This window comes from Ostrea edulis, chromosome 10 (genome assembly GCF_947568905.1).
Source record: "Ostrea edulis chromosome 10, xbOstEdul1.1, whole genome shotgun sequence".
Classification (NCBI taxonomy): Eukaryota; Metazoa; Mollusca; class Bivalvia; order Ostreida; family Ostreidae; genus Ostrea; species Ostrea edulis.
Genome location: NC_079173.1, coordinates 48576344 through 48603364, shown reverse-complemented (window position 1 = coordinate 48603364; position 27021 = coordinate 48576344). Strand labels below are relative to the sequence as shown.

The 27021-nt window shown below is 34.3% G+C and overlaps 1 protein-coding gene across 2 annotated transcripts in view; it reads left to right on the top strand.

The window, feature by feature from the left end:
* LOC125666228 (disintegrin and metalloproteinase domain-containing protein unc-71-like) overlaps window positions 1-27021 on the top strand; it is a 70188-nt gene that overhangs the window by 25985 nt on the left and 17182 nt on the right. Inside the window, exons 9-19 of one of the 2 annotated variants that reach the window (XM_056152497.1) lie at window positions 777-842; window positions 2371-2442; window positions 7433-7599; window positions 10108-10189; window positions 13765-13852; window positions 14361-14387; window positions 15508-15559; window positions 16075-16186; window positions 18698-18769; window positions 22036-22131; window positions 23967-24047. In XM_056152497.1, the coding sequence (XP_056008472.1) occupies window positions 777-842; window positions 2371-2442; window positions 7433-7599; window positions 10108-10189; window positions 13765-13852; window positions 14361-14387; window positions 15508-15559; window positions 16075-16186; window positions 18698-18769; window positions 22036-22131; window positions 23967-24047 (915 nt within the window). The remainder of the gene's footprint in view (window positions 1-776; window positions 843-2370; window positions 2443-7432; window positions 7600-10107; window positions 10190-13764; window positions 13853-14360; window positions 14388-15507; window positions 15560-16074; window positions 16187-18697; window positions 18770-22035; window positions 22132-23966; window positions 24048-27021) is intronic. The other variant, XM_056152498.1, reaches the window with a different exon arrangement.

Below are 27021 nucleotides of genomic sequence, written 5' to 3'. Positions count from 1 at the left end.
ATGGGAAGGGGCTTGTACACAGCATGGGGAGGGGCTTATTCACAGTATGGGGAGGGGCTTATTCACCACATGGGGAGGGGCTTATACACAACATAGGATGGAGTTTATACAAGCATGGGAAGGGCCTTATATACAGCATGGGAGGGTCTTATTCACAGCATGGGGAGGGGCTTATACACAGCATAGGGTGGGGATTATACACAGCATGGGGAGGGGCTTATACACAGCATGGGGAGGGGCTTATACACAGCATGGGGATGGAATTTATACACTGCATAGGGTGGAGCTTATACACAGCATGGGGACAATTCTGTAATTTACATACCAGTAACATAATTCTGTAATTTACAGTAACATAATTATGTAATTTACAGTAACCTAATTCTGTAATTTACATACCAGTAACATAATTCTGTAATTTACAGGCTAGTAACCTAATTCTGTAATTTACATACCAGTAACATAATTCTGTAATTTACAGGCTAGTAACATAATTCTGTAATTTACAGTAACATAATTCTGTAATTTACATACCAGTAACATAATTCTGTAATTTACAGGCTAGTAACATAATTCTGTAATTTACAGGCCAGTAACATTCTGTAATTTACAGGCTAGTAACATAATTTTGTAATTTACAGGCCAGTAACATTCTGTAATTTACAGGCCAGTAACATAATTCTGTAATTTACAGGCTAGTAACATAATTCTGTAATTTACAGGCTAGTAACACAATTCTGTAATTTACAGTAACATATTTTTTTCTCTGTTTACAGGCCAGTAACATGGAGCAAAAGAAAGTGAAGAATGTCAAGCTGGGACTGATCCTGGACAACAAATCAGTAAGGCCTGAGGAAGTTAACAATCTGTTTCTCGTGTTTATAAAGTCTCACAAGGCCTGGGGAAGTTAATTATCAGTTTCTTGTGTTTATAAAGTCTCACAAGGCCTGAGGAAGTTAACTATCAGTTTCTTGTGTTTATAAAGTCTCACAAGGCCTGAGGAAGTTAACTATCAGTTTCTTGTGTTTATAAAGTCTCACAAGGCCTCGGGAAGTTAATTATCAGTTTCTTGTGTTTATAAAGTCTCACAAGGACTGGGGAAGTTAATTATCAGTTTCTTGTGTTTATAAAGTCCCACAAGGCCTGGGGAAGTTAATTATTAGTTTCTTGTGTTTATAAAGTCCCACAAGGCCTGAGGAAGTTACCTATCTGTTTCTTGTGTTTATAAAGTCCCACAAGGCCTGGGGAAGTTAACTATCTGTTTCTTGTGTTTATAAAGTCCCACAAGGCCTGGGGAAGTTAACTATCTGTTTCTTGTGTTTATAAAGTCCCACAAGGCCTGGGGAAGTTAATTATCAGTTTCTTGTGTTTATAAAGTCCCACAAGGCCTGGGGAAGTTAATTATCAGTTTCTTGTGTTTATAAAGTCCCACAAGGCCTGAGGAAGTTAACTATCTGTTTCTTGTGTTTATAAAGTCCCACAAGGCCTGGGGAAGTTAATTATCAGTTTCTTGTGTTTATAAAGTCCCACAAGGCCTGGGGAAGTTAATTATCAGTTTCTTGTGTTTATAAAGTCCCACAAGGCCTGGGGAAGTTAATTATCAGTTTCTTGTGTTTATAAAGTCCCACAAGGCCTGGGGAAGTTAATTATCAGTTTCTTGTGTTTATAAAGTCTCACAAGACCTGAGGAAGTTAATTATCTGTTTCTCGTGTTTATAAAGTCTCACAAGGACTGGGGAAGTTAATTATCAGTTTCTTGTGTTTATAAAGTCCCACAAGGCCTGGGGAAGTTAATTATCAGTTTCTTGTGTTTATAAAGTCCCACAAGGCCTGGGGAAGTTAATTATCAGTTTCTTGTGTTTATAAAGTCCCACAAGGCCTGGGGAAGTTAATTATCAGTTTCTATAAAGTCTGTGAAGCTTCCTTAAATTAATGTAATTAGAGTCCTGCATTAAAAATACAGAATTATATAGGAATGACATTGAATTAGTGCTTAGCACTATGGTTTGTGAGGGGACAGCCTATTAAGTACATGTAAATAAGTTTATAAATACAGAATTATAGAGAAATGACATTGAATTAGTGCTTAGCACTATGGTGTGTGAGGGGACAGCTTATTAAGTACATGTAAATAAGTTTATAAATACAGAATTATATAGGAATGACATTGAATTAGTGCTTAGCACTATGGTTTGTGAGGGGACAGCCTATTAAGTACATGTAAATAAGTTTATAAATACAGAATTATATAGAAATGACATTGAATTAATGTTTAGCACTATGGTTTGTGAGGGGACAGCCTATTTATGTAAATAAGTTTTGAAAGAAACACTAGAGATGATTTTCTTTTGATAATTTCTTACTTTTGTAGATAAACAAACTGAACCTCTCATTGGCTGGCACCATTGGTTACGCCTTACAGACAGTCAATGCTATCGATTTGGTGAGTGTTAAGTTTGGTAACGCCTTACAGACAGTCAATGCTATCGATTTGGTGAGTGTTAAGTTTGGTTACGCCTTACAGACAGTCAATGCTATTACACAGTACCATTACTAAGTACTTACACAGTACCATTACTAAGTATTTATACAGTACCATTACTAAGTATTTATACAGTACCATTACTAAGTACTTACACATTACCATTACTAAGTATGACTCAGTATTATTACTAAGTATTACTCAGTACTATTACTAAGTACTTACACAGTACCATCACTAAGTACTTACACAGTACCATTACTAAGTACTTACTCAGTACCATTACTAAGTACTTACACAGTACCATTACTAAGTATTACACAGTACAGTTGCTAAGTACTTACACAGTACAGTTGCTAAGTATTTACACAGTACAGTTGCTAAGTATTTACACAGTACAGTTACTAAGTACTTACACAGTACCATTACTAAGTATTTACAAAGTACCATTACTAAGTACTAACACAGTACCATTACTAAGTATTACTCAGTACCATTACTAAGTACTTACAGAGTACCATTACTAAGTATTTATACAGTACCATTACTCAGTACTTACAGAGTACCATTAACAAGTACTTACACAGTACCATTAGTAAGTACTTACATAGTACCATTACTAAGTACTAACACAGTACCATTACTAAGTATTACACAGTACAATTACTTAATACTTACACAGTACAATTACTAAGTATTTACACATTACCATTACTAAGTACTTACATATTACCATTTCTAAGTACTTGCACATTACCATTACTAAGTACTTACACATTACCATTACTAAGTATTACTCAGTACTATTACTAAGTATTACTCAGTACCATTACTAAGTACTTATACAGTACCATTACTAAATATTTACACAGTACCATTACTAAATATTTACACAGTACCATTACTAAGTACTTACACATTACCATTACTAAGTACTTATACAGTACCATTACTAAGTATTACTCAGTACTATTACTAAGTACTTATACAGTACCATTACTAAGTACTTATACAGTACCATTACTAAGTACTTACACAGTACCATTACAAAGTACTTACATACCATTACTAAGTATTACACAGTACCATTACTAAGTGCTTACACAGTACCATTACTAAATATTTACACAGTAAAATTACTAAGTACTTACACAGTACAGTTGCTAAGTATTTAGACAGTATAGTTGCTAAGTATTTACACAGTACCATTACTAAGTATTACATAAAAATCAGTGTACATCTCTGAAAGAAGGTAAGGAAAATATCAGTGGAGTGTTTCATGGAAATTTTAGTTTAATCTAAATTCCTGTAGTCAGGTATAACCTGGTGTAATCTAGCTTACTACTCACCAAATCGATAGCATTGTGTGTAAGATGTAATCTAGCTTAAAGCTATATCTGCTGCAACATACATTCTCTAATAGGACATCAGAATTCCAAACAAAACCAGATGATGATGTTATTGTGACAACTGCAGTGTTCAACAGCCTAACCCTTAACCTCTAACCCTTGACCCTTAACCTTAACCCTAACCCTTAACAAATTCCATTTATATATCTAGAGCTAAACAAATTCTGTTTATATATCTACAGTTAAACAAATTCTGTTTATATATCTACAGTTCTAAACAAATTCTGTTTATATACCTACAGCTAAACAAATTCTGTTAATATATCTACAGTTCTAAACAAATTCTGTTTATATATCTACAGCTAAACAAATTCTGTTTATATATCTACAGTTAAACAAATTATGTTTATATATCTACAGTTCTAAACAAATTCTGTTTATATATCTACAGCTAAACAAATTCTGTTAATATATCTACAGTTCTAAACAAATTCTGTTTATATATCTACAGTTCTAAACAAATTCTGTTTATATATCTACAGTTCTAAACAAATTCCGTTTATATATCTACAGTTAAACAAATTATGTTTATATATCTACAGTTCTAAACAAATTCTGTTTATATATCTACAGCTAAACAAATTCTGTTAATATATCTACAGTTCTAAACAAATTCTGTTTATATATCTACAGTTCTAAACAAATTCTGTTTATATATCTACAGTTCTAAACAAATTCCGTTTATATATCTACAGCTAAACAAATTCTGTTAATATATCTATAGTTCTAAACAAATTCTGTTTATATATCTACAGTTCTAGGGAGACCTCCATGTATCACTGTGGTAACTGACTGTTCTACAAAATTCTGTTTTGTATTTACAGTACTACAGAGATCTCAACCTCCGGATATCACTGGTGTACCTGACTGTTCTGTTTTGTATTTACAGTACTATAGAGATCTCAACCTCCGGATATCACTGGTGTACCTGACTTTTCTGTTTTGTATTTACAGTACTACAGAGATCTCAACCTCCAGATATCACTGGTGTACCTGACTGTTCTGTTTTGTATTTACAGTACTATAGAGATCTCAACCTCCGGATATCACTGGTGTACCTGACTTTTCTGTTTTGTATTTACAGTACTACAGAGATCTCAACCTCCGGATATCACTGGTGTACCTGACTGTTGTTTTGTATTTACAGTACTACAAAGATCTCAACCTCCGGATATCACTGGTGTACCTGACTTTTCTGTTTTGTATTTACAGTACTACAGAGATCTCAACCTCCGGATATCACTGGTGTACCTGACTGTTGTTTTGTATTTACAGTACTACAAAGATCTCAACCTCCGGATATCACTGGTGTACCTGACTGTTGTTAGGTCACCTGAATTCATTCAGGTGACCTATTGCTATCTGTTTTTGTCCGTCGTTGTTCGTCGTGCGTTAACATTTGAACATTTTCAGCTTCTTCTCTGAAACCCCTGAACCAATTTCAACCAATTTTGGCATATAACATCTGTGGGTGATGGGGAACAAAAATTGTGAAATTCGTGGTCCCTGCCCCCCTGGGGCCTGAGGGGTGGGGCAAAAACCATCAAAATGAGTGTAATTTTAAAAAATCTTCTTCTTTACTCCTGGACATCAAGAAGCCAAACTGTGGGCATAATTATAATGAGCATTGAGCCCTCTACCAAAATTGTGAAATTCATGGCCCCTGGGGCAGGGGTTCTTATGTTAGGGTGGGGCTCTATTGGTCATATAGTGAAAATGGCAAAAACCATCAAAATGAGTGTAATTTTAAAAAATCTTCTTCTTTACTCCTGGACATCAAGAAGCCAAACTGTGGGCATAATTATAATGAGCATTGAGCCCTCTACCAAAATTGTGAAATTCATGGCCCCTGGGGTAGGGGTTCTTGTGTTAGGGTGGGGCTCTATTGGTCATATAGTGAAAATGTAGAAATTCTTTGAAAATCTTCTCTCTCTCTGGGTATTAAGTAGACAAACTAATAGCATGGTAATGATGAGCAAGGATGCCTCTTTATACCCCCCGCAACAAATTGTGGGGGGGTATACTGGAATCGAGTTGTCCGTCCGTCCGTCTGTAGACGCAATGGTTTCCGGGCTCTAAAGCATTATCCTTTCCACCTACCGTCACCATATCATATATATGGACTACCCATGGGATGAAGATGTTCCCTATCGATTTTGGGGTCAAAAGGTCAAAGGTCAAGCACACTGGACATCGAAGTAGCAATATGGTTTCCGGACTCTAAAGTGTTATCCTTTCCACCTACAGTCACCATATCATACATATGGACTACCCATAGGATGAAGATGTTCCCTATCGATTTTGGGGTCAAAAGGTCAAAGGTCAAGCGCACTGGACATTGAAGTAGCAATATGGTTTCCGGGCTCTAAAGCGTTATCCTTTCCACCTACCGTCACCATATCATACATATGGACTACCCATAGGATGAAGATGTTCCCTATCGATTTTGGGGTCAAAAGGTCAAAGGTCAAGCGCACTGGATATTGAAGTAGCAATATGGTTTCCGGGCTCTAAAGCGTTATCCTTTCCACCTACCGTCACCATATCATACATATGGACTACCCATAGGATGAAGATATTCCCTATCGATTTTGGGGTCAAAAGGTCAAAGGTCAAGCGCACTGGACATTGAAGTAGCAATATGGTTTCCGGGCTCTAAAGCGTTATCCTTTCCACCTACCGTCACCATATCATACATATGGACTACCCATGGGATGAAGATGTTCCCTATCGATTTTGGGGTCAAAGGTCATGCGCACTGGACATCGAAGTAGCAACACTCAGAAAAGAGGTAGTTTATACCTATTACCAACACCCTTTGGGAGATTGGGGTAAGCGGGGGGTATTCTTAGTGAGCATTGCTCACAGTACCTCTTGTTAAAAATTGTGAAATTCATGGCCCCTGGATCAGGGGCTCTGGTGCTAGGGTGGGGCTCTATAAGTCATATAGTGAAAATGCATTATTTCTCTGAAAATCTTCTTCTCTGTCCTTGGGTATTAAGTAGACAAACCAATAGCATGATTATGATGAGCAAGGATGCCTCTTTCAAAATTGTGAAATTTATGGCCCCTGGGTCAGGGGTTCTGGTATTAGGGTGGGGCCCTATTGATCATATAGTGAAAATGCATTTTATTTCTTTGAAAATCTTCTCCTCTGCTGCTGGGTATTAAGTAGACAAACTAATAGTATGATAATGATGATCAAGGATGCTTCTTTCAAAACTGAAATTTATGGCCCCTGGGTCAGGGGTTCTGGTGCAAAGGCGGGGCTGACCACATAGCTATTCAATGTTTCTTCCATCCAAAAGTAAAATTCTTATATTTAAACACAGACCTAATTCAAACATTGGAAGGTTGTTACATGATACTCAGGTGACCTATAAGGCCCCTGGGCCTCTTGTTTTGTATTTACAGTACTATAGAGATCTCAACCTCCGGATATCACTGGTGTACCTGACTGTTGTTTTGTATTTACAGTACTACAGAGATCTCAACCTCCGGATATCACTGGTGTACCTGACTGTTCTGTTTTGTATTTACAGTACTATAGAGATCTCAACCTCCGGATATCACTGGTGTACCTTGAACTTTGGAATCGTGGGAACTTGGTTACTATGACATCCAATCTACGGGAAAACTTTAAACATCTCCTCCATTATAAAGTGTCAACACTTGTAGACATGCCCCATACACTACTGCATTTAGTCACGTACGTAATTCATCACATTTGAAATTCATCCCATCACATGTGTAATTCATCCCATCACGTGTGTAATTCATCCCATCACATGTAATTCATCCCATCACATGTGTAATTCATCCCATCATGTGTGTAATTTCATCCCATCATGTGTGTAATTCATCACATGTGAAATTCATCCCATCATGTGTGTAATTCATCCCATCACATGTGTAATTCATCACATGTAATTCATCCCATCACGTGTAATTCATCCCATCACATGTGTAATTCATCCCATCACATGTAATTCATCCCATCATGTGTAATTCATCCCATCACATGTAATTCATCCCATCACATGTAATTCATCCCATCACATGTGTAATTCATCCCATCATGTGTGTAATTCATCACGTGTAATTCATCCCATCACATGTAATTCATCCCATCATGTGTGTAATTCATCCCATCATGTGTGTAATTCATCCCATCATGTGTGTAATTCATCACGTGTAATTCATCCCATCACATGTAATTCATCACATCATGTGTGTAATTCATCACATCATGTGTGTAATTCATCCCATCATGTGTATAATTCATCCCATCATGTGTGTAATTCATCACATGTGTAATTCATCCCATCATGTGTGTAATTCATCCCATCATGTGTATAATTCATCCCATCATGTGTGTAATTCATCACATGTGTAATTCATCCCATCATGTGTGTAATTCATCCCATCATGTGTGTAATTCATCCCATCATGTGTGTAATTCATCACATGTGTAATTCATCCCATCATGTGTGTAATTCATCCCATCATGTGTGTAATTCATCACATGTGTAATTCATCCCATCATGTGTGTAATTCATCCCATCACATCACATCGAGTCATATACATAATTGTTGATTTTTTTGTAATCATTTGATGTGTAGAAGAAAGAAGGATCTTTAGCAGTTACTGTAAAACAAATATGTTTTATTTCTATCAGAACAGACTTGTGTGTCAGGGATTGAAATTAACTTTTTTGACTACTAGCAAATTTTAGCTAGTGGATTATTTTCCAACTAGCAAAATTGAGCTTTTACTAGCATTTTTCAATCGATTACTGTTTTACATGAATTTAAGAAAACAAGCATGTCTCTTTTTCAAAATTTTGGGGAAATCTTTTAAAATCTCCTTTAAAGTACAATAATAAAAATAAGATTCGAATTCTTTCATTTAAAATTGAATGAATTATCAGACAACATACATGGTGCGGGTCATAGGGTACACTTGTGCGGCGTACTCGCTGTCCAGAGATCTACCACCTATTTACAGCATCATGTGGATTGCAATCTTGAAGACTGTTTGCGCCAATTCAAACTATATTTTCAAAACTTTTGGAAATTTTATCTAAAAAAATTTTAGTTGAAAAGAAAACCCTGCGAACTCGAAGTGTTTGACTATAGAGTACAGAAGGACACCACGTGAAACGGTGACACTAACACTGTCATGTGTTGTTTCATGTAGACACGGACGAGATCAACATGCTTGCTATTTAAATCAGACGTCTCTGAGACGTCCGAAGTGTATATGAAGTAGGCTGTCTTCGACATCACTGACTGAGATGACCTTGGCCTTAGTTATTTATTCAATCCACATTTAATTTTTCAATACTTGTATATTAATTTTGTAAAGCGTTTCTATGCACAAGACAAAATTATTGTCAACTTCAAAGTACAGCCAATAAACCGAGGAAATCCGGGAAAAAGATAGGGGTTTTTTCACTGCAAAAAGTTGCGATCACTTGTGATTTTTTACTCACAAATTCAATTTTTAACTCGCATTTAGCGAGTATTTCCCCTTAATTTCGTTGCCTGTGTGTGTGTAATTTCTATCAGAACAGACTGGTGTGTGTATAGACTGGTGTGTGTGTAATTTCTATCAGAACAGACTGGTGTGTGTATAATTTCTATCAGAACAGACTGGTGTCTGTGTAATTTCTATCAGAACAGACTGGTGTGTGTATAATTTCTATCAGAACAGACTGGTGTGTGTATAATTTCTATCAGAACAGACTGGTTTGTGTATAATTTCTATTAAAACAGACGTGTGTGTATAATTTCTATCAGAACAGACTGGTGTGTGTATAGACTGGTGTGTGTGTAATTTCTATCAGAACAGACTGTTGTGTGTATGATTTCTATCAGAACACACTTGTGTGTGTATAATTTCTATCAGAACAGACTGGTGTGTGTATAGACTGGTGTGTGTGTAATTTCTATCAGAACAGACTGTTGTGTGTATGATTTCTATCAGAACACACTTGTGTGTGTATAATTTCTATCAGAACAGATTGGTGTATGTATAGACTTGTGTGTGTATAATTTCTATCAGAACAGACTTGTGTGTGTATAATTTCTATCAGAACAGATTGGTGTATGTATAGACTTGTGTGTGTATAATTTCTATTAGAACAGACTTGTGTGTATGATTTCTATCAGAACAGACTGGTGTGTAGTATATAACTGAAGGTTTTTGTTTCAGTGGAGAAAACTTGCAGAACAATTCGATGGGGATGGCAGTACCTGATTCTGTGTGCACTGACCGAGCTATTGGGATTAGTAAGGTAAAAGTCAGATTCTGTGTGCTGACCAAGCTGTTGGGATTAGTCAGATAAAAGTCAGATTCTGTGTGCTGATCGAGCTGTTGGGATTAGTCAGATAAAAGACAGATTCTGTGTGCTGACCGAGCTGTTGGGATTAGTAAGGTAAAAGTCAGATTCTGTGAGATGACCGAGCTGTTGGGATTAGTAAGATAAAAGTCAGATTCTGTGTGCTGACCGAGCTGTTGGGATTAGTAAGGTAAAAGTCAGATTCTGTGAGATGACCGAGCTGTTGGGATTAGTAAGATAAAAGTCAGATTCTGTGAGATGACCAAGCTGTTGGGATTAGTAAGGTAAAAGTCAGATTCTGTGAGATGACCGAGCTGTTGGGATTAGTAAGATAAAAGTCAGATTCTGTGAGATGACCGAGCTGTTGGGATTAGTAAGATAAAAGTCAGATTCTGTGTGCTGACCGAGCTGTTGGGATTAGTAAGATAAAAGTCAGAGTCTGTGAGATGACCGAGCTGTTGGGATTAGTAAGATAAAAGTCAGAATCTGTGAGATGACCGAGCTGTTGGGATTAGTAAGGTAAAAGTCAGATTCTGTGAGATGACCGAGCTGTTGGGATTAGTAAGATAAAAGTCAGATTCTGTGAGATGACCGAGCTGTTGGGATTAGTAAGATAAAAGTCAGATTCTGTGTGCTGACCGAGCTGTTGGGATTAGTAAGATAAAAGTCAGAGTCTGTGAGATGACCGAGCTGTTGGGATTAGTAAGATAAAAGTCAGATTCTGTGAGATGACCGAGCTGTTGGGATTAGTAAGGTAAAAGTCAGATTCTGTGAGATGACCGAGCTGTTGGGATTAGTAAGGTAAAAGTCAGAGTCTGTGAGATGACCGAGCTGTTGGGATTAGTCAGGTAAAAGTCAGTAATAGATTCTGAGTGCTGACCAAGCTGTTGGGATTAGTAACTCTACACTTTCTGTATCAGAATGATCATAATGATTCGAGTATGAAGTTAACTAACCCTAACCATGAGTATGGAGTTACTAACCCTAACCCTGAGTATGAAGTTAACTAACCCTAACCTTGATATTAACTTAGAGATTATAAGGACATAATGATATTACATTAGAGATTATAAGGACATAATGTTATTAACTTAGAGATTATAAGGACATAATGTTATTAACTTAGAGATTATAAGGACATAATGTTATTACATTAGAGATTATAAGGACATAATGTTATTAACTTAGAGATTATAAGGACATAATGATATTAACTTAGAGATTATAAGGACATAATGTTATTAACTTAGAGATTATAAGGACATAATGATATTACATTAGAGATTATAAGGACATAATGTTATTAACTTAGAGATTATAAGGACATAATGTTATTGACTTAGAGATTATAAGGACATAATGTTATTGACTTAGAGATTATAAGGACATAATGTTATTACATTAGAGATTATAAGGACATAATGTTATTGACTTAGAGATTATAAGGACATAATGTTATTACATTAGAGATTATAAGGACATAATGATATTAACTTAGAGATTATAAGGACATAATGTTATTACATTAGAGATTATAAGGACATAATGATATTAACTTAGAGATTATAAGGACATAATGATATTAACTTAGAGATTATAAGGACATAATGTTATTAACTTAGAGATTATAAGGACATAATGATATTAACTTAGAGATTATAAGGACATAATGTTATTACATTAGAGATTATAAGGACATAATGTTATTACATTAGAGATTATAAGGACATAATGTTATTAACTTAGAGCTTATAAGGACATAATGATATTAACTTAGAGATTATAAGGACATAATGATATTAACTTAGAGATTATAAGGACATAATGTTATTAACTTAGAGATTATAAGGACATAATGTTATTAACTTAGAGATTATAAGGACATAATGTTATTACATTAGAGATTATAAGGACATAATGTTATTAACTTAGAGATTATAAGGACATAATGTTATTACATTAGAGATTATAAGGACATAATGTTATTAACTTAGAGATTATAAGGACATAATGTTATTACATTAGAGATTATAAGGACATAATGATATTAACTTAGAGATTATAAGGACATAATGATATTAACTTAGAGATTATAAGGACATAATGATATTACATTAGAGATTATAAGGACATAATGTTATTAACTTAGAGATTATAAGGACATAATGATATTAACTTAGAGATTATAAGGACATAATGTTATTAACTTAGAGATTATAAGGACATAATGTTATTAACTTAGAGATTATAAGGACATAATGTTATTAACTTAGAGATTATAAGGACATAATGTTATTACATTAGAGATTATAAGGACATAATGATATTAACTTAGAGATTATAAGGACATAATGATATTAACTTAGAGATTATAAGGACATAATGATATTACATTAGAGATTATAAGGACATAATGTTATTAACTTAGAGATTATAAGGACATAATGATATTAACTTAGAGATTATAAGGACATAATGATATTAACTTAGAGATTATAAGGACATAATGTTATTAACTTAGAGATTATAAGGACATAATGATATTAACTTAGAGATTATAAGGACATAATGTTATTAACTTAGAGATTATAAGGACATAATGATATTAACTTAGAGATTATAAGGACATAATGTTATTAACTTAGAGATTATAAGGACATAATGATATTAACTTAGATTATAAGGACATAATGATATTAACTTAGATTATAAGGACATAATGATATTAACTTAGAGATTATAAGGACATAATGATATTAACTTAGAGATTATAAGGACATAATGTTATTACATTAGAGATTATAAGGACATAATGTTATTAACTTAGAGATTATAAGGACATAATGTTATTACATTAGAGATTATAAGGACATAATGTTATTAACTTAGAGATTATAAGGACATAATGATATTAACTTAGAGATTATAAGGACATAATGATATTAACTTAGAGATTATAAGGACATAATGATATTACATTAGAGATTATAAGGACATAATGTTATTAACTTAGAGATTATAAGGACATAATGTTATTAACTTAGAGATTATAAGGACATAATGTTATTAACTTAGAGATTATAAGGACATAATGATATTAACTTAGAGATTATAAGGACATAATGTTATTAACTTAGAGATTATAAGGACATAATGATATTAACTTAGAGATTATAAGGACATAATGTTATTAACTTAGAGATTATAAGGACATAATGTTATTAACTTAGAGATTATAAGGACATAATGTTATTAACTTAGAGATTATAAGGACATAATGATATTAACTTAGATTATAAGGACATAATGATATTAACTTAGAGATTATAAGGACATAATGATATTAACTTAGAGATTATAAGGACATAATGTTATTACATTAGAGATTATAAGGACATAATGATATTAACTTAGAGATTATAAGGACATAATGTTATTAACTTAGAGATTATAAGGACATAATGTTATTGAAATATAGAATTTTATTACCGATATATAGAATAAAACAATTATCGTAAATTCTGTTTCAGAACCCGTCGTTCACTGAACCCCAGAAATTAGCGACAGTTTTGTCACACATGATCGGACACAATCTGGGTCTTAAACATGATGAGGATGGTAAGTGTTCTGTACAGAGTCGACAGAAGAACCATTTAACACTCTTTTATCCAAGGAGGTAAAATTATACTTCCACACCTAGAGTAATATCCCCTTTCAATCTTATTTAAGTCTTGGAGATTGATATATAACTAATTGCATGACTTACGAAGGTAAGCACGTTAATCCATATCGAAAGTAATGTCCACTTTCAATCTTATCAAGTTATTAAAAAACTCTTGTAATCGAGGAGATACCTTTCTAGTGTAGAACTCTTTTAATTGAGGAGATACCTTTCTAGTTTAGAACTCTTTTAATTGAGGAGATACCTTTCTATTTTAGAACTCTTTTAATTGAAGAGATACATTTCTGTTTTAGAACTCTTTTCATTGAGGAGATACATTTCTAAAGAGTTCTGCTCTGACATGATCTTTTACCGCCTTGTCCACCTTCAAATACTAATTTTCATATAATATGTATATGCATAGATTGACATTTCATGGAAACATTCTTTCTTTACACACGCCAGTCGCAGGGCGATTCATTTATCACCAAGGTAACCATCAGTCATAGCTTTCAGTGTTCCCTTTGATTTCGTTTTTGATGTTCTGTTCTTAATGTCCATTCCATTTGTGCATGTTTCCAGAACGCACTAGATTTGAATCGGTTGTTTTTATATGATGCTTGTCATAGCAAGTTTACGTATATTTTGTAAACTGTGAAGTTTTGTGTCGCTGCAAATGTCAAAATTCATTTAGGCATACATATTAGATGAACACTTTTGATTTTATTCACTCTAAATCTGGTGTAATCTCTTATCATCTCCGTGCTTTGTCAGATTGATCAGCATGAAATAATTGGGAGGCTCGAGGTTCAATCCCAGCAGCCACATCAAACTCAAGATATTTGAGATTAGGGGGGGGGGGGGGGTGTTCTGTCCCTTCACCTGAAGTGACAGGAGTTTTTATATAACCAGAGTCACATACCGCGATAGACTTCAATAAAGAACACTTCTACAACATCCATAGTTAAAAGTTCCTGCTTCATAACCGGAAGGTCATGAGTTCAACAAATTCTGTTGTCATATATAAATGACCAATCATACAACAGGATTTTGTTTTTTCTTATATAAACTGACCAATCATATAACAAGATTTTGTATCAATGCTGTTGTTAAATGGACATTTCCATAATTTAAGTCAATTTTTGTTGTGGAATTTATTTAAAATCTGGATGTTGCATGCATATTCTGTTCTCCATATAAACTTATTATCAATGAACGATTCACATATACAACGTCACACTGCATCGTATAAAATGGAGATCTTATTATCAATGAACGATTCACATATACGTCACACTGCATCGTATAAAATGGAGATATTATCAATGAACGATGCATGATTACAGATGTGTATATGAATTTTGTGATTGTTTACACAGGAGGTTGTTCCTGCCAGGGTTATAATAGGGTTAGGGTGGTTACAGATGCGTATATGAATTCTATGATTGTTGACAGATGCGTATGTGAATTCTATGATTGTTGACAGATGCGTATGTGAATTCTATGATTGTTGACAGATGCGTATGTGAATTCTATGATTGTTGACAGATGCGTATGTTAATTCTATGATTGTTGACAGATGCGTATGTGAATTCTATGATTTTTGACACAGGAGGTTGTTCCTGCCAAGACCAGTTTGGCTGCATCATGTCGACGCACGTTCTGTAAGTATTGTAATGATAGAACTTTTTAAATTAATGAACTTTTCTGAATTATTTATTTGAAGATTTAGTGCAGAAATCCGACAGTAATATAAGGTGAACTGTACGTTTTATTAATCTCAGCCGGGCAAGCAACATACACACAGAAAGAACGTTCACCAAGATTGGAATTATTTGTCAACAATGATTGTACAATGCAAAACAAACCTCTCACTTAGTATACCCTCACCATTGTTAACACAATCATTATAAGGCCAAGAAACAAATCAAGTGCTTCATGCAGCCTTAGTCTCATTAAACAGTGATTGTAAGGCCAAGAAAAAAATCAAGCACTTCATGCAGCCTTAGTCTAATTAGATAGTGATTGAAAGGCCAAGAAACAAATCAAGTGCTTCATGCAGCCTTAGTCTAATTAGATAGTGATTGTAAGGCCAAGAAACAAATCAAGTGCTTCTTGCAGCCTTACTCTCATCAAACAGTGATTGTAAAACATAACATGTCAATTCTTTACTACACAGGACAAGAACAGGATTACAGGCACGCAAGTTTTCTTCGTGTAGCCATGAGGATCTGGATGTCGCCCTCAGCGTAGATGTAGCTTCCTGCCTGGACAGCCGGTCAGAGAAAGAGGTAAGTCAAGTCAGAGAGAGAGGGAGAATTATCTATCCCACAATGCCTTTTCATTACTACTTAAGTGAGAGAGAATTAGCTAGAGAGAGAGAGAGAGAGAGAGAGAGAGAGAGAATTACATGTATCTATTCCAACCTAACCATGGACAGCCGGTCATAGAAAGATGGAAATCAAGTCGGAGAGAGAGATACAGAGAGAGAGAGAGGTGTAAAACTGGTCACAGAGAGAAGGGGGAGGGTAAAACAGGTCAGAGAGAGAGAGAGAGAGGGAGGGAGTAAAACTGGTCACAGAGAGAGAGAGAGAGAGAGAGAGTCATAGAGAAGGGGGAGGGTAAAACAGGTCAGAGAGAGAGAGAGAGAGAGAGAGAGAAAGAATTATCAACCCCAAAATGCCTTTTCATGCACATATTCATAAGCACATGATTTGAATTTTAAGCAATTTGTCGGTCATTACTACCATTAGGTGAGAGAAAATTAGAGAGAGAGAGAGAGAGAGAGCTGGAGAGAGATAATTACATGTATCTATTCCACTATGCTCTTCATATGTGTATAAGTAAAGTGCATGGTTTCAGTTTTAAACAACTTGTGGGTCATTCTTACTTTTAGGTGAGAGAGAGAAAGGAGAGAGAAAGTGAACCATGCTGTTTCTGTAGTCTCATTAATTATGAACTTTAAGATGTGATACTATACAGGCAGTATGATAATTTTGATTATAGTGTATAAATTATCTGTTGTAGGATGTGATGTTATACAGTTTAATTAGTGTATAAATTATCTGTTGTAGGATGTGATGTTATACAGTTTGATTATAGTGTATAAATTATCTGTTGTAGGATGTGATGCTATACAGTTTGATTATAGTGTATAAATTATCTGTTGTAGGATGTGATGTTATACAGTTTAATTAGTGTATAAATTATCTGTTGTAGGATGTGATGTTTTACAGTTTGATTATAGTGTATAAATTATCTGTTGTAGGATGTGATGCTATACAGTTTAATTAGTGTATAAATTATCTGTTGTGGGATGTGATGTTATACAGTTTGATTATAGTATATAAATTATCTGTTGTAGGATGTGATGCTATACAGTTTAATTAGTGTATAAATTATCTGTTGTGGGATGTGATGTTATACAGTTTGATTATAGTGTATAAATTATCTGTTGTAGGATGTGATGTTATACAGTATGATAATTTTGATTATAGTGTATAAATTATCTGTTGTAGGATGTGATGCTATACAGTTTGATTATAGTGTGTAAATTATCTGTTGTAGGATGTGATGTTATACAGTTTGATTATAGTGGATAAATTATCTGTTGTGGGATGTAATGTTATACAGTTTGATTATAGTGTATAAATTATCTGTTGTAGGATGTGATGTTATACAGTTTAATTAGTGTATAAATTATCTGTTCTAGGATGTGATGCTATACAGTTTGATAATTTTAATTATAGTGTATAAATTATCTGTTGTAAGATGTGATGTTATACAGTTTGATTATAGTGTATAAATTATCTGTTGTAGGATGTGATGTTATACAGTTTGATAATTTTGATTATAGTGTATAAATTATCTGTTGTAGGATGTGATGTTATACAGTTTGATTATAGTGTATAAATTATCTGTTGTAGGATGTGATGTTATACAGTTTGATAATTTTGATTATAGTGTATAAATTATCTGTTGTAGGATGTGATGCTATAGAGTTTGATTATAGTGTGTAAATTATCTGTTGTAGGATGTGATGTTATACAGTTTGATTATAGTATATAAATTATCTGTTGTAGGATGTGATGTTATACAGTTTAATTAGTGTATAAATTATCTGTTGTAGGATGTGATGGTATACAGTTTGATTATAGTGTATAAATTATCTGTTGTAGGATGTGATGCTATACAGTTTGATTATAGTGTGTAAATTATCTGTTGTAGGATGTGATGTTATACAGTTTGATAATTTTGATTATAGTATATAAATTATCTGTTGTAGGATATGATGCTATACAGTTTGATTATAGTGTATAAATTATCTGTTGTAGGATGTGATGCTATACAGTTTGATTATAGTGTATAAATTATCTGTTGTAGGATGTAATGTTATACAGTTTGATTATAGTGTATAAATTATCTGTTGTAGGATGTGATGTTATACAGTTTGATTATAGTGTATAAATTATCTGTTGTAGGATATGATGTTATACAGTTTGATTATAGTGTATAAATTATCTGTTGTAGGATGTAATGTTATACAGTTTGATTATAGTGTATAAATTATCTGTTGTAGGATGTGATGTTATACAGTTTGATTATAGTGTATAAATTATCTGTTGTAGGATATGATGTTATACAGTTTGATTATAGTGTATAAATTATCTGTTGTAGGATGTGATGTTATACAGTTTGATAATTTTGATTATAGTGTATAAATTATCTGTTGTAGGATATGATGCTATACAGTTTGATAAATTTAATTTTAGTGTACAAATTATCTGTTCATCTAATTCCAGGATACATTCAGACAGAAGTGTGGTAATCTGATTGTAGAGAGAGGGGAGGAGTGTGACTGCGGGTCACCAGAGGTCAGTACGCATAAATCAATGTTACAGTAATCTGATTGTAGAGAGGAGAAGTGTGTGACTGCGGGTCACCAGAGGTCAGTACGCATAAATCAATGTTACAGTAATCTGATTGTAGAGAGGAGAGGTGTGTGACTGCGGGTCAAGCCTCAGAAAGCCACTCTTCTACTGTAGATTTCTATATATATGTGAGGAATTTATCATCCCGTAATTTTGCAAGAGGCATAATTTGGGAAATGAAATTACTTGCTGTTAATTTTCTGTTGCTAAAATATATAGTAAGAACTCTTGATTGACAGATGACAGGAGGATTCATGTTCACACAATGTACAAAAGTCGTTTCACCATATTAAGTACTCACACAATGTACACAAGTCGTTTCACCATATTAAGTACTCACTCAATGTACACAAGTCGTTTCACCATATTAAGTACTCACCCAATGTACACAAGTCGTTTCACCATATTAAGTACTCACTCAATGTACACAAGTCGTTTCACCGTATTAAGTACTCACTCAATGTACACAAGTCGTTTCACCATATTAAGTACTCACCCAATGTATACAAGTCATTTCACCATATTAAGTACTCACTCAATGTACACAAGTCGTTTCACCATATTAAGTACTCACACAATGTACACAAGTCATTTCACCATATTAAGTACTCACTTAATGTACACAAGTCGTTTCACCATATTAAGTACTCACCCAATGTACACAAGTCGTTTCACCATATTAAGTACTCACACAATGTACACAAGTCATTTCACCATATTAAGTACTCACCCAATGTATAGAATTCATTCCACCATATTAAGTACTCACATAAAACAAGGAATACCATATTAAGTACTCACATAAAAGAAGGCCATATTAAGTACTCACATCAAACAAGGAACACCATATTAAGTACTCACATCAAACAAGGAACACCATATTAAGTACTTACATAAAACAAGGAACACCATATTAAGTATTTACATAAAACAAGGAACACCATATTAAGTACTTACATAAAACAAGGCTATATTAAGTACAGTCAAACCTGTATTAAGAGACCGTCCAACGGAGAATGGAAAAAAGGTCACATATGACAGGTGGTCTCTTAATACAGGTTGCCTACTTTCCGCAGTTAATGGATAAAACTGCCATAGCGACCCACTGTATTAAGCGACTCACTGTCGTATGTGACCATAAAAAGTTCCCCCCAAGACGTTACTCTATATTTTGTACCTGTATTAAACGACCACCTGTCTGACGCGACCAACGACCATGATTTTTACAACATTTTCGTGTATTTTAACGAAATTTTACCTCTATTTAACGACTGTACATTTTTCGATTACAACGTGATTACTACTTTCGATTTCGATTTTGTTGCGGAGGGTATAAAAATCGGGAGAGGTCTACATCATTGCAGCTAATACAGAGCATGAATATGAAAAATTAAAAATTTCAGACCACATCTCAAATACGCCCACCAATAAAATGCTTGACATTGTCTGGGTCATAGTGATGTTGTGTTTAGGTTAAAATTGCAAATGGTCTCTGTATTTTACAAAGATCATGCTTGATTGCGATGACATTAATTTCTGGACAAATCTGAAAGGAACGACTGTACTACTTCCATGACACATACTGTTGATTCCTTGTTTGATGTGAGTACTTAATATGGTGTTCCTTGTTTGATGTGAGTACTTAATATGGCCTTGTTTTATGCGAGTACTTAATATGACCTTATTTTATGTGATTACTTAATATGGCCTTGTTTTATGTGAGTACTTAATATGGTGTTCCTTGTTTTATGTGAGTACTTAATATGGCCTTGTTTTATGTGAGTTCCCTATCGAATTTGGGGTCAAAAGGTCAAAGGTTGAGCGCACTGGACATCGAAGTAGCAATATGGTTCGGTTTGTTCTGCCATTTGTTTTTTACACTCAGAAAAGAGGTAGTTTATACCTATTACCAACACCCTTTGGGAGATTGGGGTAAGCGGGGGGTATTCTTAGTGAGCATTGCTCACAGTAGCTGTTGTTTTTTTTTTGGGGGGGGGGGGAGCTCGAGCTACAACTCCTTAGGATCTCTGTAATGATGCAAATGTGGGAGTGATTCACTCCCACAACATTTTCTGTGTTTCTTAGTCAATATATAAATTTTCAACCTGCAAGTTATGATTTGTGAGGCTCTATTCTACCGTTTTCAACAATTTCGATATATTTCAATTTCTCGATTCATATTTGTGAGCCATGTTTGTTGACTGAAGTTTCAACATCCGATTGTCAAGTTATTTGCATATGCCATATATAAAGTAGTATTTACATCAATGGACAAGTACGGGGGAGAAAGTTATTTTGTCGGTATTAAAAAGGTTTAGATTTAATATCAAGTTGAAAAATAAACAGCAGAGTATAAATTATTTCTGCAACCATATGGTCTTCCTTTCTTTGTTGGAGTGGCTCAAGTAACTACATTTTCACGAAGATTGTCAATGTTTAGGTTTTTCAATAGATCCACCTACGAGATCTCGCAATAACAAGCATTGCAGAGCAGAAGAAGAATTTTGCATACTGTACATGATGTTTAATGAAAAATCCTTTATCAGACATGCCCAAGCAGGGTTATTCATAAAATTATTTTGCACCATTACGGAGATCCTATGGAATTGTAGCCCTATCCCAAAAACGTCAGAATAAAAAAAAAATCGGATAGGGCTTCATTATTGCAGCTAACTGAGTTACTACCGTGTATTTTGTTTCTGTAACTACCGTGTGTTTTGTTTCTGTAACTACCGTGTGTTTTGTTTCTGTAACTACCGTGTGTTTTGTTGATATAACTACGGTGTGTTTTGTTGATGTAACTACCGTGTGTTTTGTTTATGTAACTACCGTGTGTTTTGTTTCTGTAACTACCGTGTGTTTTGTTTCTGTAACTACCGTGTGTTTTGTTTGTGTAACTACCGTGTGTTTTGTTGATGTAACTACCGTGTGTTTTGTTGATGTAACTACCGTGTGTTTTGTTGACGTAACTACCGTGTGTTTTGTTTACGTAACTACCGTGTGTTTTGTTTCTGTAACTACCGTGTGTTTTGTTTACATAACTACCGTGTGTTTTGTTTACATAACTACTGTGTGTTTTGTTTACATAACTACCGTGTGTTTTGTGTCTGTAACTACCGTGTATTTTGTTTCTGTAACTACCGTGTATTTTGTTTCTGTAACTACCGTGTGTTTTGTTTCTGTAACTATCGTGTATTTTGTTTCTGTAGAAGTGTGAAATGACTGATCCGTGTTGTGACCCAGACACATGTCTTCTCAAATCCTGGGCTCAGTGTAAAAGTGGGACCTGTTGCCACAATTGTACGGTAAGTTTGTTGATAATGATAATAGTAGGAGTGTATAGTACATACATGTACCACCCCCTAATAAAACACACAAAGAATAAAATGAGTTTTTACTCAAAACTTCGATTCAAAATAACTCTAAAACTGCTTTTATTGTCACCCACTCCAAAGATATTTCTGATCTTGTAATTTCAATATTTATTCCATTTTTCTCCTCTTCAAAGCACAGTTTGTGTGTACATATGTAGAACTGAGTTCTCTTTGTATCATCAGTTTGTGTCACAGGCACTTGTTTCTGTAAATGACTTATGACTAATAATAACACAGGCACTTGTTTCTGTAAATGACTTATGACTAATAATAACACAGGCACTTGTTTCTGTAAATGACTTATGACCTCTGTGTACTAATAATAACACAGGCACTTGTTTCTGTAAATGACTTATGACCTCTGTATACTAATAATAACACAGGCACTTGTTTCTTTAAATGACTTATGACTAATAATAACACAGGCACTTGTTTCTGTAAATGACTTATGACTAATAATAACACAGGCACTTGTTTCTGTAAATGACTTATGACTAATAATAACACAGGCACTTTTTTCTGTAAATGACTTATGACCTCTGTATATTAATAACACAGGCACTTTTTTCTGTAAATTACTTATGACTAATAATAACACAGGCACTTGTTTCTCTAAATGACTTATGACTAATAATAACACAGGCACTTGTTTCTGTAAATGACTTATGACCTCTGTGTACTAATAATAACACAGGCACTTGTTTCTGTAAATGACTTATGACCTCTGTGTACTAATAATAACACAGGCACTTGTTTCTGTAAATGACTTATGACTAATAATAACACAGGCACTTGTTTCTGTAAATAAGTCATGACCTCTGTATATTAATAACACAAGGTACTTAGCTTTGAGTGACACCGAATGGCACCTCTGAGAATGTCGGCCATTTGTAGAAATGATTTCTCTGTGTATCATCAGTTTGTGTTACACCAAATGGCACCCCCTGAGACAATCGTAGCTACCACGAGCGTGTGATCCGATTGCCCCTTAAAATATTGGCTTCTGAGCTTCCAGAGAATATGTGATGTAAATATATTTACTACTGTTCTCTTGTACAATCATTCAACTATAAAACCATGTATGACATGACTGCATTCATTGCCTCTTATCTCTGAAAACTGCAACAAAACATGGGTCTACAGCTCGACTGAGTTCTTAGTGTATTGAGAACTGGTTTCTCTGTTTATCCTCAGTTTGTGTATGGAACTGAGTTCTCTGTCATCAGTTTGTGTGTATAACTGAGTTCTCTGTGTGTGTCATCAGTTTGTGTATAGAACTGAGTTCTCTGTCATCAGTTTGTTTGTAGAACTGAATTCTTTGTTATCAGTTTGTGTGTAGATCTGAGTTTTCTGTCATCAGTTTTTGTGTAGAGCTGAGCTCTGTCATCAGTTTATGTGTAGAACTGAGTTTTCTGTGTGTCATCAGTTTATGTGTAGAACTGAGTTCTCTGTATCATCAGTTTATGTGTAGAACTCAATTCTGTGTGCGTCATCAGTTTGTGTGTAGATAGTTCTCTGCATGTCATCAGTTTGTGTGTAAAACTGAGTTCTCTGTCTGTCATCAATTTGTGTGTAGAAAGGAGTTCTCTTTATCATCAGTTTGAGTGTAGAATAGAACAGAGTTCTCTGTTTATCATCAATTTGTGTATAGAACTGAGTTCCCTGTATATCATTAGTTCGAGCGATGGTATTTTGAATTCCGCACAGTTGAGACTTTAATTTTATACTTTCAGTTTTATACTTTCATTTTGTTTCTGTACTTTCAGTTTCTACCGAGTCATTTTGTTTGTCGAGACCAGGCCACAGATTGTGACGTTCCAGAATTATGTCCAGGAAACAGTGGAGAGGTATGTGGGAGGTGTATCATGTTATTAAGGAGTGTATTGTGTTATTAAGGGGTGTATTGTGTTATTAAGGGATGTATCATCTTATTAAAGGGTGTCTCTTGTCAAGGGATGTATTGTGTTATTAAGGGGGTATATTGTGTTATTAAGGGGTGTATCATGTAATTAAGGGATGTATTATGTTATTAAGGGGTGTATTATGTTATAAAGAAGTGTATCATGTTATTAAGGGGTGTATTGTGTTATTAAGGGGTGTATCATGTTATATAGGGATGTATCATGTTATCAAGGAGTGTATCATGTTATTAAGGGGTGTAATGTGTTATCAAGGGGTGTACCATGTTATTAAGGAATGTATTGTGTTAATAAGGGGTGTATTATGTTATAAAGGGATGTATCATGTTATTAAGGGGTGTATTGTATTATTAAGGGGTGTATCATGTTATTAAGGGTTGTATTGTATTATTAAGGGGTGTATTGTGTTATTAAGGGATGTATTATGTTATTAAGGGGTGTATTATGTTATAAAGAAGTGTATCATGTTAATAAGGGGTGTATTGTGTTATTAAGGGGTGTATCATGTTATAAAGGGATGTATCATGTTATCAAGGAGTGTATCATGTTATTAAGGGGTGTAATGTGTTATCAAGGGGTGTACCATGTTATTAAGGAATGTATTGTGTTAATAAGGGGTGTATTATGTTATAAAGGGGTGTATCATGTTATTAAGGGGTGTATTGTATTATTAAGGGGTGTATCATGTTATTAAGGGTTGTATTGTATTATTAAGGGGTGTATTGTGTTATTAAGGGGTGTATTATGTTATTAAGGGTGTATCATGTTATTAAGAGGTGTATTGTATTATTAAGGGGTGTATCATGTTATTAAGGAGTGTATTATGTTATTAAGGCATGTATTATTATTAAGTGTATTTCGTGTTATTAAGGGTTGTATTGTATTATTATGGGGTGTATTGTGTTATTAAGGCATGTATTATTATTAAGTGTATTTCGTGTTATTAAGGATTGTGTTATTAAGGGGTGTATCATTGTGTCACCTACGTTACGCAGTAGCGACATATAGGGATCACTATCCATCGTTTTGCGTCGTCCTGCGTCGTCGTCTGGCGTCGTCGTCGTCACAAAAAATTTGTCAGTTTTCTCAAGAACCACATGGGGCAACTCCTGATATTTGGCACAGAGCATCAGTGTGGCCAACTGTATTGTGTAAGACATTTTCGAATCTGTCGCTTATCAACTTCCTGTTTGCCGGGACTTAGAATTTTTTACAGCAAAAAAATTTCTGTCACAGTTTTCTCAAGAACCACATTGGGCAACTCCCTGATATTTGGCACAGAGCATCAGTGTGGCCAACTGTATTGTGTAAGACATTTTCGAATCTGTCGCTTATCAACTTCCTGTTTGCTGGGACTTAGAATTTTTTACAGCAAAAAAATTTCTGTCACAGTTTTCTCAAGAACCACATTGGGCAACTCCCTGATATTTGGCACAGAGCATCAGTGTGGCCAACTGTATTGTGTAAGACATTTTCAAATCTGTTGCTTATCAACTTCCTGTTTAGTGACAAAAACCATTTCAATAATTTACTTTTTCAACATTATACGTGATATATTACATATAGAATGAACTAGCAGGCGACACATGTCTTCCGGGAAAGACTTAATACTGCGTGTTATTAAGGCATGTATTGTGTTATTAAGGGGGTGTATTGTGTTATTAAGGGATGTATCATGTTATTAAGGCATGTATTGTTATTAAGTGTGTTTCGTGTTATTAAGGGGTGTATCATGTTATTAAGGCATACATGTATTTTTTATTAAGTGTGTTTCGTGTTATTAAGGAGTGTGTTGTTTTATTAAGGGGTGTATTGTATTATTAAGGGGGGTATTATGTTATTAAGGCATGTATTGTTATTAAGTGTGTTTCATGTTATTAAGGCATATATTTTTATTAAGTGTGTTTCGTGTTATTAAGGAGTGTGTTTTATTAAGGGGTGTGTTTCGTGTTATTAATGGGTGTATCATGTTATGAAGGCATGTATTGTTATTAAGTGTTTTGTATTATTAAGGAGTGTATCATGTTGTTAAGGGTGTATTGTGTTATTAAGGGGTGTATTAAGGGTGTATCATGTTATTAAGGGGTGTATTCTGTTATTAAGGGGTGTATTGTGTTATTAAGGGGTGTATTAAGGGTGTATCATGTTATTAAGGGATGTATCATGTTATTAAGGAGTGTATCATGTTATTAAGGGTGTATCATGTTATTAAGCGGTGTATTGTGTTATTAAGGGGTGTATCATGTTATTAAGGGGTGTATCATGTTATTAAGGAGTGTATCATGTTATTAAGGGGTGTATCATGTTATTAAGGGGTGTATTGTGTTATTAAGGGGTGTATCATGTTATTAAGGGGTGTATCGTGTTATTAAGGGGTGTATTGTGTTATTAAGGGTGTATCATGTTATTAAGGGGTGTATCATGTTATTAAGGGGTGTATTCTGTTATTAAGGGGTGTATTGTGTTATTAAGGGGTGTATTAAGGGTGTATCATGTTATTAAGGGGTGTATCATGTTATTAAGGGGTGTATCATGTTATTAAGGGGTGTATTGTGTTATTAAGGGGTGTATTGTGTTATTAAGCGGTGTATCATGTTATTGAGGGATGTATCATGTTGTTAAGTGTGTTTCGTGTTATTAAGTGTGTTTCGTGTTGTTAAGTGTGTTTCGTGTTAAGTGTGTTTCGTGTTATTAAGTGTGTTTCGTGTTGTTAAGTGTGTTTCGTGTTATTAAGTGTGTTTCGTGTTATTAAGGGTTTTATCATTTGCTAATAGTATTATGTTTATCATTTCAGTGTCCAGTCAATAATTACATTGCTGATGGTTACCTGTGATTTGTTTATTATTTCAGTGTCCAGTCAATAATTACATTGCTGATGGTTACCTGTGATTTGTTTATTATT